General features: G+C 39.5%; 2 protein-coding genes across 11 annotated transcripts in view; one reads left to right on the forward strand and one right to left on the reverse strand.

The window, feature by feature from the left end:
- STYK1 (serine/threonine/tyrosine kinase 1) overlaps window positions 1–11,072 on the reverse strand; it is a 24,572-nt gene extending 13,500 nt beyond the window's left edge. For 2 of the 9 annotated variants that reach the window (XM_082761909.1, XM_082761906.1), the window contains exon 1: window positions 10,844–11,072. The gene's annotated coding sequence lies outside the window, so the exon portion shown is untranslated. Of the gene's footprint in view, window positions 1–811; window positions 872–952; window positions 4,498–6,129; window positions 7,506–10,697; window positions 10,799–10,843 lie in introns of those variants that run through there. The other 7 variants (XM_082761907.1, XM_082761912.1, XM_082761911.1 and 4 more) reach the window with 7 other exon arrangements.
- On the forward strand, window positions 9,813–16,912 carry SYCE3 (synaptonemal complex central element protein 3). Of its 2 annotated transcripts, none has more exons than XM_082762006.1 (3): window positions 9,813–10,629; window positions 11,538–11,646; window positions 12,694–16,912. In XM_082762006.1, the coding sequence occupies exons 1-3, from the start codon at window positions 10,600–10,602 to the stop codon at window positions 12,861–12,863; spliced, it is 309 nt and encodes a 102-aa protein (XP_082618132.1). In that variant the 5' UTR covers window positions 9,813–10,599; the 3' UTR covers window positions 12,864–16,912. The 2 variants fall into 2 exon arrangements, with proteins under 2 accessions (XP_082618132.1, XP_082618133.1); XM_082762007.1 differs by lacking the exon at window positions 9,813–10,629 and adding an exon at window positions 11,305–11,404.
- The last annotated feature ends 28 nt before the right edge of the window (window positions 16,913–16,940 follow it).

Genomic DNA, 16,940 nt, shown 5'->3' on the forward strand with positions numbered 1-16,940 from the left:
TACAGAATGTCTGCCATGCTTGACTAGAGTTCTTTTCACAACTCATATTATTGCCAAAGGTTAAGACTTAGCTTCACAAACAGTATCAGCTAGAATGTTTTATAGACATTGGGACTTTTTTTCCTGGAAGCACTTATTTATTTATTTTTTGGCTATGGGTTTAAGGCAGTTAATTGCAACAACAAATGCTAATAGTAATATGGAATTCTTATTTATACTAACGTGGCTTTATGGAACTTGTTGATAGATAAAACATTAAAGAGTTTGTTCTCATGCTTAAAATTAAGGGTTGAATTTATGCTTAATCAGCTGTAAAAAAGATGCAGTGGAAAGAGGAAAACGGAGTATATCTGCTTTTTAAGATATTGAAAAAAGTCTACTTCATTTTTTATTTCCTTTGATTCTTAATATGTCAGCAAATCCACCTGCTTTCAGGGTGTGGCTACAAAAATATCAACGATACAGAAATAACTCCAAGCTTTTCAGGTAAACTCTGAAAACAAGCAGACAAAGTCAAACAACCTCGGCTATAACACATGAGCATACTTACACACAAATACACAGGCATCACCCTGAGAGGAACATTCCTAGCTTCTTTCATTCTCAAACAAATACACAGATACAAAAGACAAGTAGGAACAGACATGATGTCATCACAGAACAACTGACTTTAGGAACAATTAGCAAGCAATCGTGTTGAATAATCTAAATCACAAACAGTCCAAGCTCTATTTTACCACTAGTCAATAGCTTTGCTTTATGCAGATGCTCATTAGAAATGCATGCTTATATTTAAACAAGGTGCACGCACAGGCTCACATAAGCACAGGTATACCAGCTGTTACTTATGCAGAAACATGTTCATACGGTCACGAAGATCCACGAAAAAAAGCTTTGATGCAGCAACCATGTATATACTGCTCCCGTTTCTGTAAAAAAGGTTCCTACCTACCTTAGGTACTTGCCATTAGCAATGTCAGTGGGCGGCACATGCATTTTCTAACCATACCCAGGCAGAACTATGTAATCCAGAAATAAAATCACTGGCGCATTAATTGCACTGGCACTCCCACTGGTTGCTACTGTTTACAGAGATGCATTGGTGTTACCAATGTAAAAGTCAGAGTAGACAAGTCCATTCACACTCTATCCTCTTCCAAAACTCAGAGAAGTAGAAAAAGAAGCTGCACTTAGTGATATAATTCTGAAAAGGTTTTCAGTGCTACTTTCCAGGCCAAGAACAAATGAATTCTTGTACTTAGCTCTGCGGCTTGCTGGTCAAACATTAACAACTTTGCAGTTCCTGCATTTCCATCCTGAGTTAGCATTCTTGTGGACTGTTCTGCTAACTCAGAAATACACAGATCTCATCTCACATATCTAATCTTCTTATATATTTAATAAACATTTTTTACAGTATACCTGTAAGGCACCCATTGAGGTTATGTGGAACCAACATTTTTAAATTTACAGGTGCATTGTCACCACAGAGCAGAAAGCATACAGACAGTGCTCAAATATTTACTTTAATATATGAAGTCAGTTTTCCAGCATAAAGCAAGGATACAGGGAACGAAAATATGTTAAGAGGTCCAAAACCTATACCTTATTGGAACTGTATTTTTCCTTGTCTGTCTTATGTTGTGCCAAGACTATGTTGTTTCAATCATGAGCACCTGGAAAACTTATCCTGCATAATTTCAATTTAGAATTTGTATTGGACAATTTGTGCAATCACAAGTAAATATCAGTTTAGTTATTCCACTGTTGTTTTTTTTTAGTACTCTTTTGCATATACTAAAATCTACTACCTGGAACTCTTGGATTGTCATTTCTCTTCATTGCTTACTTCTAAAAATACATTTGCTTCTCCTTGCCTGAGCCTATCTAGACTTTCAGTTTATTCTGATTTCCTTCTCCTTCTGCTTGTTTCAACAAACTTGTCGTTTTTGTTTTTTACACAAATCCTTGAATTTCCTTTTTTTTTCCTACCACAAGCATTTTTTTTCCACCAGATCTGATGTGCCGTTGTGCTTGTACACCTTATACAAGAAAACTAATTGGTAATGAAATATAAAAATAAAACATGGTAGGTAACAACCACAGTACCAGGCCACTCTTCCTTCAGAATGCCAAAGATCAAGGTAACAGCGATATGTTTCTGTGCAGTTTCAGGCTCTCAAGACTTCCTGAAAGACACCTTCCCCTTGATACATTGACCAGAATGCAGATTAGCTTTTCTCAACAAAGCTCCTCAACACAAGGAACTGAATGGAAGCAACAAGAGGCTGTGAAGTTCTCGGTAAACAAGTTTTGAAAAGGCACCCGTTTCCCTGATAAGGGCTCAGAAAGAGGGGACAGGAGTTTTACTGAAAAGATCTGATGAAACATGGGAGCTTTTGCTATGGCAAAAGGAAATACAGCTTTGCTAGCGCCTGTAAGAGTAATGCTCAATGTATTACAAACCACGTTCAGATACAACATGGCTCCATGTGAACCCTAACAACAACAATCAAGCCTTTCTTCAGCCAATACTTGAATCCAAAACCCCACATCCAAGATAAATATATAATCAAGACTGTGGTAGCTAGACATAGCAAAAGTAGCTGCCCTTAGACCTTAGGCACGGTACTTTCCTACCATTTTTGTGTGTGGTACTACTTCACCAAGCAATTTAACAAGTGCCAACACAGGCTCAAGGAAGTGGCAAGAGCATACATCCAGAAGCAGGAACAGGGAAAAGGGATCTTCCACTACCCAGAATATTGAATGGCTATTTTGTCTAAAGCTGTATCATGACACCATTCCCTGGGTCAGCACCAAGCCACAGGCACTGTATGCCAACATAAGCCCTGCTACAAGTTTTTCCATTCCCTGTCATTCATTCCCATGTTCATGCTGTCCCTCTAGTGCTAGCACAAGCATTTACAGGGCAATGTGGTAAAATGAATTGAGCAGGTGATTGCCCAAAAATAAATAATCTTCCCTTGCATTTTTCCATCAGGCTCGATTTACGCTTATTTAAGTGCCAGCACCTAAAAGTCAAGAAGCCTAAGAGACAGACATTGCTGTGAAGACTGAGAAGTAACAAAAACATAAAGTCTTATATGTCAATGGAATATATGGGAATAACTGGCTTGAGAACTGTGCACACAAACTGGCTGACACATTCAGGAAAATAAGATGCTGCATGTACTCATGATACACAGTTTGCCAGTGAATGTATCTGACTTGCAACATCAGTTCCCATTGTTGAAACAAATCCATGTGTACTGATTAGCTATTCTGGCTAAAGGAACAGGTGATTAAATTAATTAAATATGATAAAATTAAAGGCTAAGATTAATTCAGATCTTCATTAAAACTTTTAAACTGTGCTATGAGCTGATGTGGAAGTTAACATTTCATCAGACTTCCTGACTTGCATAATTGCACACCACTTTATTATCAGAATATGCTTCCAAATGTTTTTCTTGCGCTCATCACAAGGACCAACTGTAATATGACTGCAGGTAGGTAAGGAACAGCTGAGTAATTATTCTCCTCAATCTAGCATACTAAATAGCCTGACTGATAAAAGACAAAATAAATCCTTTATCCATAATGCCTCCTATTTTATTCCTTGCAGCAGCAGATCTATACTCAAGCTTTTCCAGTTCTGTACTGCTTTTATTATTTTCTTTCTGTTTTATATGACCTTTGAACATTGCTACCAGTCAAGGCTATGACAGACATTATGTGTGCAAGCACGCAACTCAGGTCATGCAGCTGGAAAGGAAGGGAGCTACTAGGAACCAAAATGGCAGTGAAAGCACAGTGTCTGGGCTCCAGATAGCCAGACAGCTGTGCACACTGAATGTGAGAGAGGGAGAAGAAAAATACCACAGAAAAGCAAGCAGAGAAATAGAGACTTCTTCCCAGCAGCGTCCACCATTTTACATAAAAGTAGTATCCAAAACAAATAAAAAACAGCTCCCACGGGTCTCAAACTGAACAACGTGATGCCTTTCACGTCTACAAAAAGCTATGCACCTGTTAGCCTGCATGTCCTGTCCCTTCTGCCTTCAGAAGACTTTAGTGACTTTTCCAACAGCCAGGCAGATCATGACGTTTTTGCAAGGCTTCCCTGACCCACTGAGCCATCTCACCATAAGGCACCTCTGAGCTACTTAATCTGAGCAGCATCTCCTGCCATGTAGAATGGGAAATTCTGACTGGTCAGTACAGGTCATAACATACCAGAGCCACCTCACTTCTGTCCCAAACAGGGATTACTGATAATGCCCTGTGGCTTGCTGCACTCGCTGTCATAATTTCTCAGCTATAAAGATTGGTATTCTAACTCACTTTTGCATCAGGTGGCAGCTGTAACACTCTATAAAAAAACAAAGTATTTCAAAAAATCCCATACAGTGACTCAAGATTTTCTCTTGGTCCAAAATTAGAAGCAATACCTGAACATCAAATCTAGGCTAGCTGCTACTGAAGTATTTTAAGGAGTTACAGAAAATCAGGATGACTACTTCTGAAGAGATATACCATTGGAAAAAAAAAAAAAAAAAAAAAAAAAAAAAAAAAAAAAAGCAAATAACAAGGTTCATGCTACTACCTGGGCAGGTGGATCACTTAGGGCAAACCTGGCTCCTTTTCAAGGGAGCATAAAAAACAGGCGAAGTCAGCAGTCATCACTGCACTGAAAAGTATGAGTGAAGAGGACTCTGCACTGTTGTGCTTTTATCCTAAGGAGATCAGTCCAAACCGGCACCATGTCATTGGAGATATGCAAGATCTTATGGTGCTAAGTTTTGCTTAAACTCAGATCATCTCACAAAAAAAATGAATTTATTTGTACATCATGAGGAAGTCCTGAGCAGAGAAGTGTGAAACAGTACAGAAACTAAATGGTGATTAAGACAAAAATATTTTTTCTAATACAGATAAGCCCTCATATAGTTTCTGAAATACTAACATACATTTTAATCACACTCCCCTTTATTAAGGCCACAAAAAATATTCCTCATAGGTAGCCTGCAAAATAAAAGATAAAATAAAATAATAATAATAATAAAGTAACAAATACATTAACCTGAAGCCATTAGTGAGAAAGAATATGAAACGCCTAGAGGCCAGGTTCGCAAACATACATTTACCCATGACCTTCCTTTTTGTAGTTCCAAAATCACAGGCTACTTTTGAAAGCACCAGCCATGTTGTATGTTTTTCACTGATTTTGGTAGTAGCTGCAAGCACTAAGCCTGTACCCAAACCCTAGTACAAACCTAATACAGATATTGTGAAATATTGTGACAGAAAAAGCCATACCAGGGCATTAGAAGAGTTGAGAGTTTTTCAAAGGATCAATGCACATGTAGTTCTTGTTGTAAAAAACCACTGCATGATAAAAATACTGCATATCATGTTGCTGCATAATGGCTTAAGAAACGATGTGAACCTGCTTTCATAGACACACAGCCATATGGAAATTTAGCTGAAGTTGTGCACATAACTTTAGCTTCACAAGTCCTTAACTTTTGGCTGTTTGTTGGTGCATTTAATGTAGATTGTCTTTATGCTTAAGTAGCTTATGTGCGTGCACACATAGATGGAAACAGGTAAATACACAGAAAAAAGCTAGATACCTGCACCACGTAGGATTATTTAATTTCCTTACAATAAAGCAGTAGTGACAAATCAAATGCTAATCAATTCTGAATCCACACCTAGGCACATATTACTTAACTGAGCACTGAGCATATTTACATTCACGGGCACTGCATTGCCTTGCATTATTTCAGTGAATTGAAACTAATTTTAAACAGTACTTATTTTCTTTCTTATTTTCTCCCTGTTTAAAATGTGACTAGAAGTTATTTCATTATTTCATCAACCTGTGTGTAGAGGGTATCACCCTATTTTCTCAAACCCCAATACCATTATGACAAGATTTTATCACAGAGATGTATAAGTAACTTCTGTACAAGCAGTAAGAACACACTCAGATGTACATAGATGTATAAATTTTACAGTGCAGTTATATCCTAGTTCATGTCACATTTATGTTAATAGAAGTCTTTTCAAATGTTTAAATATTCATCAGCTAGTCTTCTAGCAGCGTTTTCTCTCACTTACCTCAATCACACCATTTCTCTTGCCCTGCAGTACTCTTTTCCTGGAACCCACCTGCTGCCAGCTCCCTGTTTGTCTGAAGCCACTCCTGATAATGCTGATGGTTACCTCGTGCAGCTGTAATTCTTATGACTAAGTTCCTCCTCACTGATTTGCCTGCCCCTGACCTGCCCAGCTGCAGTTCTTTACTCCTCGAGGTTCTCTCGGCTGTCTCCCCAGGGGTATCGTAGGAGCCTAAGTCCAACACGCAAGCTGACAGGTAGGCACATACTCGTAAAACGGGTCTGCCTGGCTTGCACACACCAGCTGCTCACCCACTGATGACAGACACAGGCAAGGCAAAGACTCCTTGGGCGGGGACCTTCGAGCATAATTGGAAAGGCAGGCAAGCGCCCATCAAGAGGGACGGGATAACATAACAAACGGAAACTGCACACTTCAGATTAATGGTTCATCTTTAGAAATAAAATGGGTTCTCAGAACACAACATTTGGACAATCCCCCTAAAAAAACTCCAGATGCTGAAAAAGCTTTCTATCAGGAACACAACCCGGTAGAGAACATGCAACTGAACAAAGGGAAAAAAGATTAATAATACCCAAACAGATAGCTGCAATGCAAGGTTTTTTCACATTCAGACTTGCTCCTTGTATCCCTCTTGCTCAGGCTGCCCATGCATTCTGCCAGCATTTTCCATCTCTGCTGTTCAGCTCTTCCCTTTCCCTTTCCTCTTGGTAGCCCAGCTTGGAGCTTCCCACACAGCCCTGACAATGACTCGCACTTACAAAGCCCCTTCAAAATCCATCCTAACCTCTCCAATAAGTCCTGTTAATATTCTAGAACACACCCTGCAATCTCATCTTGTTACCATGCCCTTGAAGTCACTGTTCAGCTCTGTCAGTGCCCTCAGTCCTGAGCAGCCATGGGGTATACTCTTCATTATATTTCAGTTCCTTAGCATTTCTGCCCTGGGGACTTCCTTCCCAACCAACCAGTGTATTTGAGTCCCAGCTGCTGGGCTGTAGGCTCCCCCTGTCAGCTCATAGACTGCCCTCAGCTATCACCGAAACATCTTGTGTTTCAGATTCCTGACTCCTGATTATATGAGCCTGTAGAAGATTATTTGCTTACCTATTTCACACAAGTGGGAGGCAGTTGTATTACAAGAGGAAACAACATGAGACCTACCACTGAGAGACAAAGTTCAGTGCACAGTCATGACGCTCTACTGGTGGCTTTGGATAGGTAAAAATCATATGATCTCTGACAACTGTTTGAGCAGATCTGATTTATTCCTATTAACACTTTGGTGCTGTATAAATTAGTTTTGGGAAGTTTTTAGCTGTGGTAGAGGCAATAGCTTTAGATAGGGAAACACAGTAGTTAATCTATCCATAGGAGCAACTGCATATCAATGTATCCGTACAGCAGTACCTCTCAAACTTCTCTCTGGGATTATCGTTCCACCTGGCATTTACTTTCTAGGTGTAAAGAATGGTTAAACTCAGGAGTGGATCTCTTTATGGCTTGATCTCTACAGAGCCTGGCAGAAGCAAGCAAAATAATATTAGTGAAATAGTCACATAATGTGGACTTCTGTACCCCGAGAAATCAGCAGAAATCCTCTAGACTGAAAATTTTCTCGAGTTACAAAGATCACTACAGCTGCAGACCATAGGCTGAGGCTCTGTTTTCTATTTTCCTCCTGTTCTGGTGCTACCTTGCATTGACTGTCAGCAGTATTTTCTCTGTGAAGAAGTAAAAGATCTGAGGATCTATACCTCACTCCTCATTAAGAAGCAGATAAATTGCAAAGAATAGTACCTCATTTAAATGTGCTCTCTACTGAGATGTGTTGCTTTCCAGAGGCACTTTCCCTAAGGGCAGCTGGGGGAACCTATTCAAACATACTGTTTAAGAATATAATAAGTGATAGTCTTTCTCATTTTGATCCTTGTTCCACAGTTTCTACAGCCCCCACCTGTAGAAATAAAGAGTAGGAAAGGCATGGGGTTAATATTCAAGGTATGCATATGCAAAAGTAGCAACCCCTGTTGCTTTTAGTTTCCCCAGTCAATCTTTCTGCTGTGATGCCAGTCAGACTGGTTGGAGAAGATGTTTTAACAGTTCAGAGTTCAGACTTCAAACTATAGTCTTCCTCACAGATCCATAACCCCCTCCCCCTGTTTGGGTAAGGGACAGCAGTCGTTTATTGTCCTGTGAAAAGCAAACTTCTGCTACAAGTCTTCTATTGTGTGCACAGCCACAAAGAAAACATTGCCTGTTTAAATGTCCTTCTGTTTTTTTCCTTATGCAATTTTTTCCTTATGTATGACTAGGTGCACTGAAAGGTGATGGACTGTCAGTCTTGCTAACAAAAACGTCCTCTTTACCACACACAGCAACCATCCAAACTACACACAACTGCTAAGTAACCTCAACAACATGCTTCTGAGACTGAGTGGCAATGCAGCCACAAACCATTCAGTCTTTGTCCTATGTGATGAGACTGTTCAGCAGGCTGCTACTTTTCTAGTTTAACTTCCAGAAAGTCAGCAAACTCCAAGAAACTGTCACTGGTCCAGAAAGTAAGCTTCATATGAAAGGATCCTCTTGTTTAATCTTACTGTGGTATCCACATTTTTTTCTGCAGTAATTTAGAGGCAGTAAGTTTTCTGATGTTTACTTTCACATCCTACTGTAAGATTTGAAAACCATGCCCATAGATGATGGATAATGACTGATCTTTTGGTCAGACGAACCCCACAGAGGTTGAAAGGCTTAGAACCTCTTCCTTTGGTTCCACAAGCTAGCCATTTGTCCCTGAGCAGGGCAAGAATCAGAAGAGATGATCTAGAAGTGAAAGAAACATTCCCATCATTATCCCAAGTCACTTCTGCCTCAGGAGCTCTGCCTCTCATGACAACAAGATATTCTGACTTGAGAACAATTCATTTGCCTTGATTTTTCTTGAAAATGGTATCTCTACTGTGATTTTCAATTCATCCCTACTGCTTTTGTTATTAAAAATTTCCATAAGAATGAAGACTAGGAGGAGCTGCATTACATGAAGAGAAATGAGGAGAAAAAAAGAGCTCTTCCATATAAAAACTAAATGATCAAAAGATTAATTCTCATCAGCCAGTTGAAGGTCCAGTAATTTGCCAGCACTTCCACTATTTAAGGTGAGGCACAACTAATAGTAATCTTTTCCACCCACTTTCCAGCCAAACTAGACTGTACCTTTCCCAACTCTCTTCCTGAATCTAAATGGAAATTTCCTTTGCAGTTTTACAGTCTCTGCCTTGGCGGTCAGCCCTCCCTACTCAAACCAGATGCTCAGGAAAGATCCTGAAGGATGGTTAGATGCTCAAAGTACCTAAGCTCAGTAGGTTATGGTAGAGTTTTCCCCTTTGGCTTCTTTGGCAGATTTTCCAGGCCCAGAGGCTTGGATTCATTTGACAGAGATGAAAAACAAAGTTAGGAGTATGGCTGCCACAGACTCTCTGTTATAGTTAGCACAAGGTCATAGGCAGTTCTGTAAGCAGTTCAAGCACTAAAATCCTCTCTCCCTACATGACAGGTATAAAGGGTAGCCCAGCTCCTAATTCACATCTTTGTCAAATGACAGAAGTTAGATAACATGCGTCTGAGCTAGATTCTCTTGTTTTCTTCTTCAAATAAATAATTTCCCAGAGTGAGAGCTCACTGGGATCCTCAAATCAGTAGTCATCAATTGACAAACTGTTAGATTGGAAGTTAGGTGCAGCACATACAGCTTTGTGTGGTTTCTTGCTGCTCCTGACCTTAGCAACTAACACCCTGAGCACAATAGGCATGCACATTCTTCAGTTACTTTTACCTTTTCTCTTTCAGCTTCTTATGTTCTTTCTGCTAAATATACACATTTTCCTCCTAAGTTCATTTTTTTTTGCCACTGCATTTTTACATTGTTCACATTTCCAAGTGAGAACACAACAGCTCCTCTTGGCTAAACTTGGAAGCTGTTGAACAGAAGTGCAATAGCCTAAACACCCAGTCTAAGTATTGAATAAATTGCGTCACTTCACACAAAAAGAAACAGAGAAGCTGGCTCTTCCCTGGCAAGGATGCCAACAGAGACCTCACAAGAACTAAAGAGTATGTATATCACAGAAGTTCACGTAATGTAACACTGTTCCATAAAAGTATGTTTGTTTCCATTTAACAACACATTTTTTGACCTGTAATTCACCCTCTACCACATCGCTGTGTCCTAAAGGACAGGCAAGAATGACAAATAAACCAAGGCACGTTGAAAACATACTGTTCCCGTCTGCCAGTGCCACGGGAAATGGATTTCAGCCCATTTAGTATTATGCACTAGCAAGGTACCTAAGGCACGCAAACTACTGGAATTGCGTGCACACATTAATTATTATACAAACAGAGGATGCTTGCTGCCCAGATTTTCACGGAGCGAGGAAGCAGTACATGGGAAAGCAGCGCCGGACAAACACACAGGTGCACAGCCCCCGGGAGCTGAGGTTACCCAACACCGAAACGCCGGGGCAGCAGGGAAGGGGGGTTACCTCCTGCCTTCCGGCCTCCGGGGAAGGCCAACTACGTTTGGCGTCCGCTGTGGCAGGAGGGGAGGCGGCCGGGACGCCCCGCGACAGCCGCCCACCCCCCCAAAAAAAAGCCGTGTCCTTCCCCGCCCCTTCCCACGGCAGCCTACCTCGCCGCCGCCGCAGCGCTCGCTTCCGCGAACCACAACATTCACCGGGGTGGCTCAGCCCGCGGGCGCCGCAGCCGCGGGCGGGCGGGGAGGACGGCACGGCATTTTCTTGTGTCCCGTTGCCGCCCGCCCCTGTCGCACGCGGGCCCCGTGGCGGCGGGGAGCGGGGAGGGTGAGGGCGAGGCGGGGTCGGCGGCTCCGTGAGGGGCTGCGGCGGGCTCCGAGCCGTGGGACAGGGCCGTGGCTGCAGGGTGGCACGGCACGGGGCGGTTTGGGGTCAAACCGCGGGGTTTTGGGCAGCTGGTAAAGGCGGGGGTGCGCTGAGAGCCCTCAGCGTCCCCGTGAGGCCGGGCGTGCCGTTAAAACGCTGCGAGTGTAACAGGAAAATAGATAACGTTTTCTAATGATCTCTTTGACACGGTAATCTTTGTCATTACAGATACCAAAATATTTACCTCACACAAATACAGCATATTTCAGTGTAATTCTTTCTGCTTAAACTGATTTTGAAATGGATTGAAGGAAGCATGCCACATACAGTTGGTAACCAGTAACTTCCAGGTCAGGTTCTTAATGGCTTGACATGTAAACGGAGAAACTTACACACTTTTTTTTATTAATCTGTATTCCAATATTGTCAAAATCAACTCACCTCAAAGTAAAATAAAGTATGAAATACTTGCTTTCCTTGCAGATGGCCAGATCAGAACCTCAGGACAGAAATTATGATAATATGGTAAAGATGGTAGAGGACCTGAACAGAGAGCTAGAGAAACTTCTGGAGGAAATGGAAAAAATGACAGGTAAAGGTCTTTAGTAAGAACAGTGTGGATTTGTCTACTAGAGTGAAGACACTGGAGATTTATTAATTATTTACATTTATTGCTGTGAACTTCCTTGTGTGATAGAAATGTAGTTGGAAAAAAAATTGCCATCAGCAAATGCCCTAACGTTCTTAACTGAGAGAAAAAGAGTGCAAATAATCTAATCGGGCGTTAACACTAAGATGATGCTTAGTTCAGAGTGGTGGCTGAAAGCAAAAATAATATTAAGGCATTTAATTTACAAAGATTAAAACATAAATAAAAACATAAAATTAAAATTTAATTTTGCAAAATGGTGGAGTACACAGTAACTCTTCAGTCAATCCATGACAATTACCCTGTTGGAAGACTCTTTACAAATTTAATCTTATGTATGGAGAAGACTACATATTCCTCTTCATATTCTGCAACAATTCTATCAGAAACTGTACAACTAACACAAGTGGATGGAAATTGATAATTAGATTATATGTAATTAATGATGATTTAGGAATGTTGTTGAGAAAACTACAGTCAATTTATGGTAAAACAAAAAGGAAAGAATGAAATTTAAGAACTGATCTCATTAGTTAGGTTGTTCTTAATTGTTTTTCCATCTCCATGCTGTGATCTTTGGCTTTTCTTTTCCTCACCTAACATAAGCCTCCTGTTACTGCTCTGGAGCTAGAATTCTTGGGTTTCATTCATTCATATTAAAAAAGTTGATTACACCTTTTTTAATCACCCATTTTGTTGTAAACGTTAGGTAAAATGTCCATTTCCTTTTTGTACTTTACATCTGTATGTTTCCATTCTGAAGTATTTTGAGACATTTATAAAAAAGTAACACCAAACATATATATATTTTTTAATTTTGAGCATTACTGTGAGCAGCTTCTGCTATTTTATTATAGGCCTTCTCTGACATAAGGTCTGATCTAATAATAATTAACGTCCTTTATTCTTTTATTGAATCAGCCACTGCATTATTATTATTTTTTTTTTTTTTTGAAAATTCCTGTCTTGGTAATATCTTTTGGTTTAAAGTACAGGCAACCTGGATGGCATATGACATGGTAGTAATGCGTACCAACCCAGACCTGGCCAATTCCATGAGGCGTCTGGAAGATGCCTTTCTGAGTTGCAAAGAAGAGATGGAGAAAAAATGGCAAGAGGTGCTAAGGGAATCTAAAGGTGAAGAGCAAAAAAAGGAATAAATTAGTCATGCTGTCAGAGCTACATCCCTTGGAAAATCTCTCCAGTCTTTTTGTTTTCCAGCCATGGAGGTTTCACAAACACCATGGAAAATGGATTGCCATTCATTTTACTAAGAAATACTTATGCGTATACATTTATGGAAATATTTTGATGATTATACATACATGTATTAATATTGTTGAATATACAAGGTAACAAGGTGTCTATTTTTATTACATTCATCAGTCATCCTTGTAGTGTGTGTGTGCATATACAAATTCCTGGAAGACCACTCTCACTTCATAGTCAATATGTACACATGGAATAGTTTTACCTCTGAACAAATGTGTTGGGGTGAGAGTGTGTGTACAATGGAAAACTGCATTGCACCAGCATATGCCTATCAAGGAAAATTGAAGAATTATTTTGATGTGGGATTGCCTACTAGGTGTTCAATGACAGAATTTTATTATTAGATAGCTCACCTGTAGTGTTTTCATTTTGTTTCCTTGGATTTTTAACCATTTATTTGGACTGGTTATCCTAGAAAGATCATTTCTTTCAAACTTTCTGAAGGTAATGTCTTATTTCAGAAAAACTTGTTTATAATTATAGACTGTAGTTTGTGTGTGAGGTTGCTGCAAACACCAGATTAACATTATTACAAAACATGCTTTTCTCCATATGTTCCTACTGTGGGATATTAAAAAGGAATAGAAAAAAAAAGAAATTTATTTTCTTGTCGAGGTGTGGATTAAGAGCATCACCTCATGGCTTGTAGTTACTGCATAAATGAGTATCTTACCTGAGCTGGAAGTCAGTGTAAGCTTTGAGAAGTAGTTTCTCTTTCATTAAAATGCAGTTTAGCAATGCTAGCTGGCATTTTTAGAAGCATAAATGGTAAAGAATATGAAGTTAGAACTATATTCTTGACTTTTGCTCCAGCAGATAGGTCTTCATTCCTGCTGAGGTAGGGCTAAATGGCATAACAGCATGATGAATCTTGTGCTTTGATTAATCCTTGGAACATTTCATGGCATGTTGTTACTTTGGTACCTCTGACAGTGTTATCTTTGTTCTTTAATGCTGCATTAAAAAACTTTTTTTCCCAAGAGGCATTGCCTTTAACAATTTGTGTAGAAACTTACCAATTTTTGTGTGACATTTTGGCTATCAAGTGCTAAGTGTAGATTGACTAGGTTTCTAGAAAGCTCAATTTTCATTTAGATACTTAAGTGGCCAGTGTTTAAAAGAAAACAAAAAGCAAAAACAAAGGCAATAAAACTTTTTTTTTTTTAAATCCAGCAGTCCTATTGAGAGAATGGTGCTCAAAACCAACTCTTCTGAAACAAAAACCAAAGCATGGCTTTTATTCATTAAAAAGTCCTCTGTGATGTTCAGTGATGATATACCTGTAGCCCTCTCCTGACCTACTGTTATGCAATGATATATGATTTTTTTTTCCTAGCCCTGAGGTCTCATCATTTTACAACTTGACCAGTCTTGGATTTTTTTTTTCTCTGTATAACCATGGAGGTAGGCATTATAGCAACAGAAAGTATGAAGTACGCCTTAGACTTCTCACCATGAAGCAGATAAATTATAGCACACCAATGCAGTCTCAAAGACAGATGCTCATGCTGAGGGGCTTAGCACAATATGAATTCCTCTGTGAATGAACTGAGTTAAAGGGCAGGTATTGTGAATACCTGTGAAAACACATTGTCTATGTTATCCTTTTTCTTACTCTTGAAAGTTCTTAAACTTGTAACCATATGCCCAACAAGTGCTTAACTATGATGAGTGGTAGGGACAAAAATTAGGAAGAGAACCAAAAGGTTGAGAACCAAAAGGTTGCAGGCAGGGACTATAGCACATAGCAAATCTGTATATGGGAATATAGCTTGGAGAATGTGGCTGGCTAAGTAGACTAGAACTGCTGCCCTACCTTCTCCCTAGGCTTTTCTTCCCAGGTACACAATAAATGGAAGACAGTCAGGGATATCCACCAGAACAGGAACAGTGCATACTGTTTGAAATACAATACTGCAAAATAACTCTTTTTACTTGTAACAATAACTTTTTAAATTGATAATCATCTTGTGGAGATTGACAGTTTTTGTCTACATCTACCACATTCTAGCCCAGCTGGATACTTAAGACTTGCCACAGAAGCCACATCAAAGTACAGATTTTTCTGTGACAGGGGTACACAATACAAGTTTTGTTTACAGAAGTAGAAAGGATATGGATCAACATCTCCATCTAGTGTTCACAACTGTAACAGTAATCATGATTGCTAGGTTGACATCTTCTACTCACCCACTATGGAAGATTTTTGTAATGAAAAGTATAAGTAGCAGCTTAGCTTTATGCTCACTCTCATTGAACTCCACTTACGTGACTTCAGCCTGTGCAGCAGTTATTCCTAGGTGATTCCTACACTGTATTTTAAAAAAGCACGTGCTTTCCCTTAAACAGCCACAAAAGTAAGAGAAGGGGGCACTGGTACATTGCCACTCTATAACCTCAAATATAGCAGTAACAATTCTGTTCCATTAGTTCTTAATTATTCTTCCTTTATCCACTTATGGTAACACTTAATAAGCACATCATGAATCAGTTAAAAACTTTTGTTTTGTTTTTAAGTTATCATTAATGCTGAGACCTGGACAGTGGAATCTGTTTGTTCTGCTTCATTTTGCATGAATAGAAATGTCAAATCTAATTCTACAACTGATAAGTGTGAACCTTAGCAAGAAGGGCACAGAGTTGATCTTTAAACACTTGTTAAGGGCAGTAAGCACTCTGTTTAGCAGTGCCACCTTTTTACAGTGCTCATCACAACAAAATCTACAGTCCATTGTTACATACTTAACCTGTCTGCAGGGAAAGAGTTGGATGCCTACAGGTATCCAAGAACCAAGTATCCAAGAACCAGCAAACCAAGTCAGATGTTGTCTGATACAGAAAGGCTGTAATGATACACTGTAAAAATAGAATTGAGAAGGCCTGCCCAAGGGAGGACAGGGACTTTGCATTTCAAATGGAAGCTTCAACTTATCAATCCTCATCAGAACATTAACATTCTAAACAAAGCCTGGGCTATTTCCTCCAGTACTGGTGCTTACCACTTCTGCTTCACAGTTCTTATTTTAAACTCAATTCAGGTTACCTTACAAAGGTTCAGAAGGCAAGTCCATGTTTTAGATTTGTTCTACAAATTTGGGCTGTTTCACATGTTGACAGTTATTTAGAAATCTCAGTCCAAATCCTTGCCTTTTTCCTGAACATGGAAACTAGATGAGGACAGAACTCACCTGCCAGGAACCTCTACTCCTTTTATCTCTACTCCTTTTGTCATACACATGTACAGTGTCAATCTGTACCAATAGGGTTTATCTGAAGTGCTATTATTTATTAAAGGCTATGTGAGGATTGTATAGCTAAGTTCAGGAAGAGGTGTTTTAAGGATACAAATACACTACCCCAACTTTGAGTAACAGCAACTGTAGGACAGAAACATAAGTGTTGGACATGTTGGAGAATGAAGCATGCAACAAGATATCTGAACAAACACACCCATATTCAGCAGCTGGAAGGAGACTGATAACACTTGCAAGATATCTAAACTTCATGAAGGAACACAAACATGCATTCATAGGACAGTTAAGAACTTTAAGAACTCTGCTCTTCAGCACAGAAGAGATACAATATTTTATTTTTCAATAAAAAAAGTTTTAGGGGGGCTAATAAATTTTACTGCCATGGAACAGAATGAAGTGGCAGTTACGTTAGCTGTCTTTTTGAGCAGATAGGAATCTCAAAGAGAACCTTGCATTCTACTGTTTACAGAACACAAGAGCCTTGCAAACAGATTTGGAATGAATTTGCAGGATAGTTTTCCCAATCCTCCAAACTCCTGCTGGAAGACAGTAACAGAAAAACCTAGCTATTTGAGTCACAAAATCAGAAGGCATTGTAAGTTATAGCTGCCTTGTATATTTTTTGTAGAAGTTGTTTTGCATTCAAGTAGCCCTACTTAACATTGCCACGTCCTTGCTCATGTATCATCCAGCACAGCTTTAGAGAAGACA

This window comes from Aythya marila (assembly GCF_965140915.1).
Source record: "Aythya marila genome assembly, chromosome: 1".
Taxonomy (NCBI): Eukaryota; Metazoa; Chordata; class Aves; order Anseriformes; family Anatidae; genus Aythya; species Aythya marila.

Coding starts and splice junctions, on each gene's coding strand:
- SYCE3 (XM_082762006.1), top strand. CDS start 10,600: ATGGGAAAGCAGCGCCGGACAAACACACAG. Junction 10,630..11,537: donor AGCGCCGGACAAACACACAG/GTGCACAGCCCC, acceptor CTTTCCTTGCAG/ATGGCCAGATCAGAACCTCA. Junction 11,647..12,693: donor GGAAATGGAAAAAATGACAG/GTAAAGGTCTTT, acceptor TTTGGTTTAAAG/TACAGGCAACCTGGATGGCA.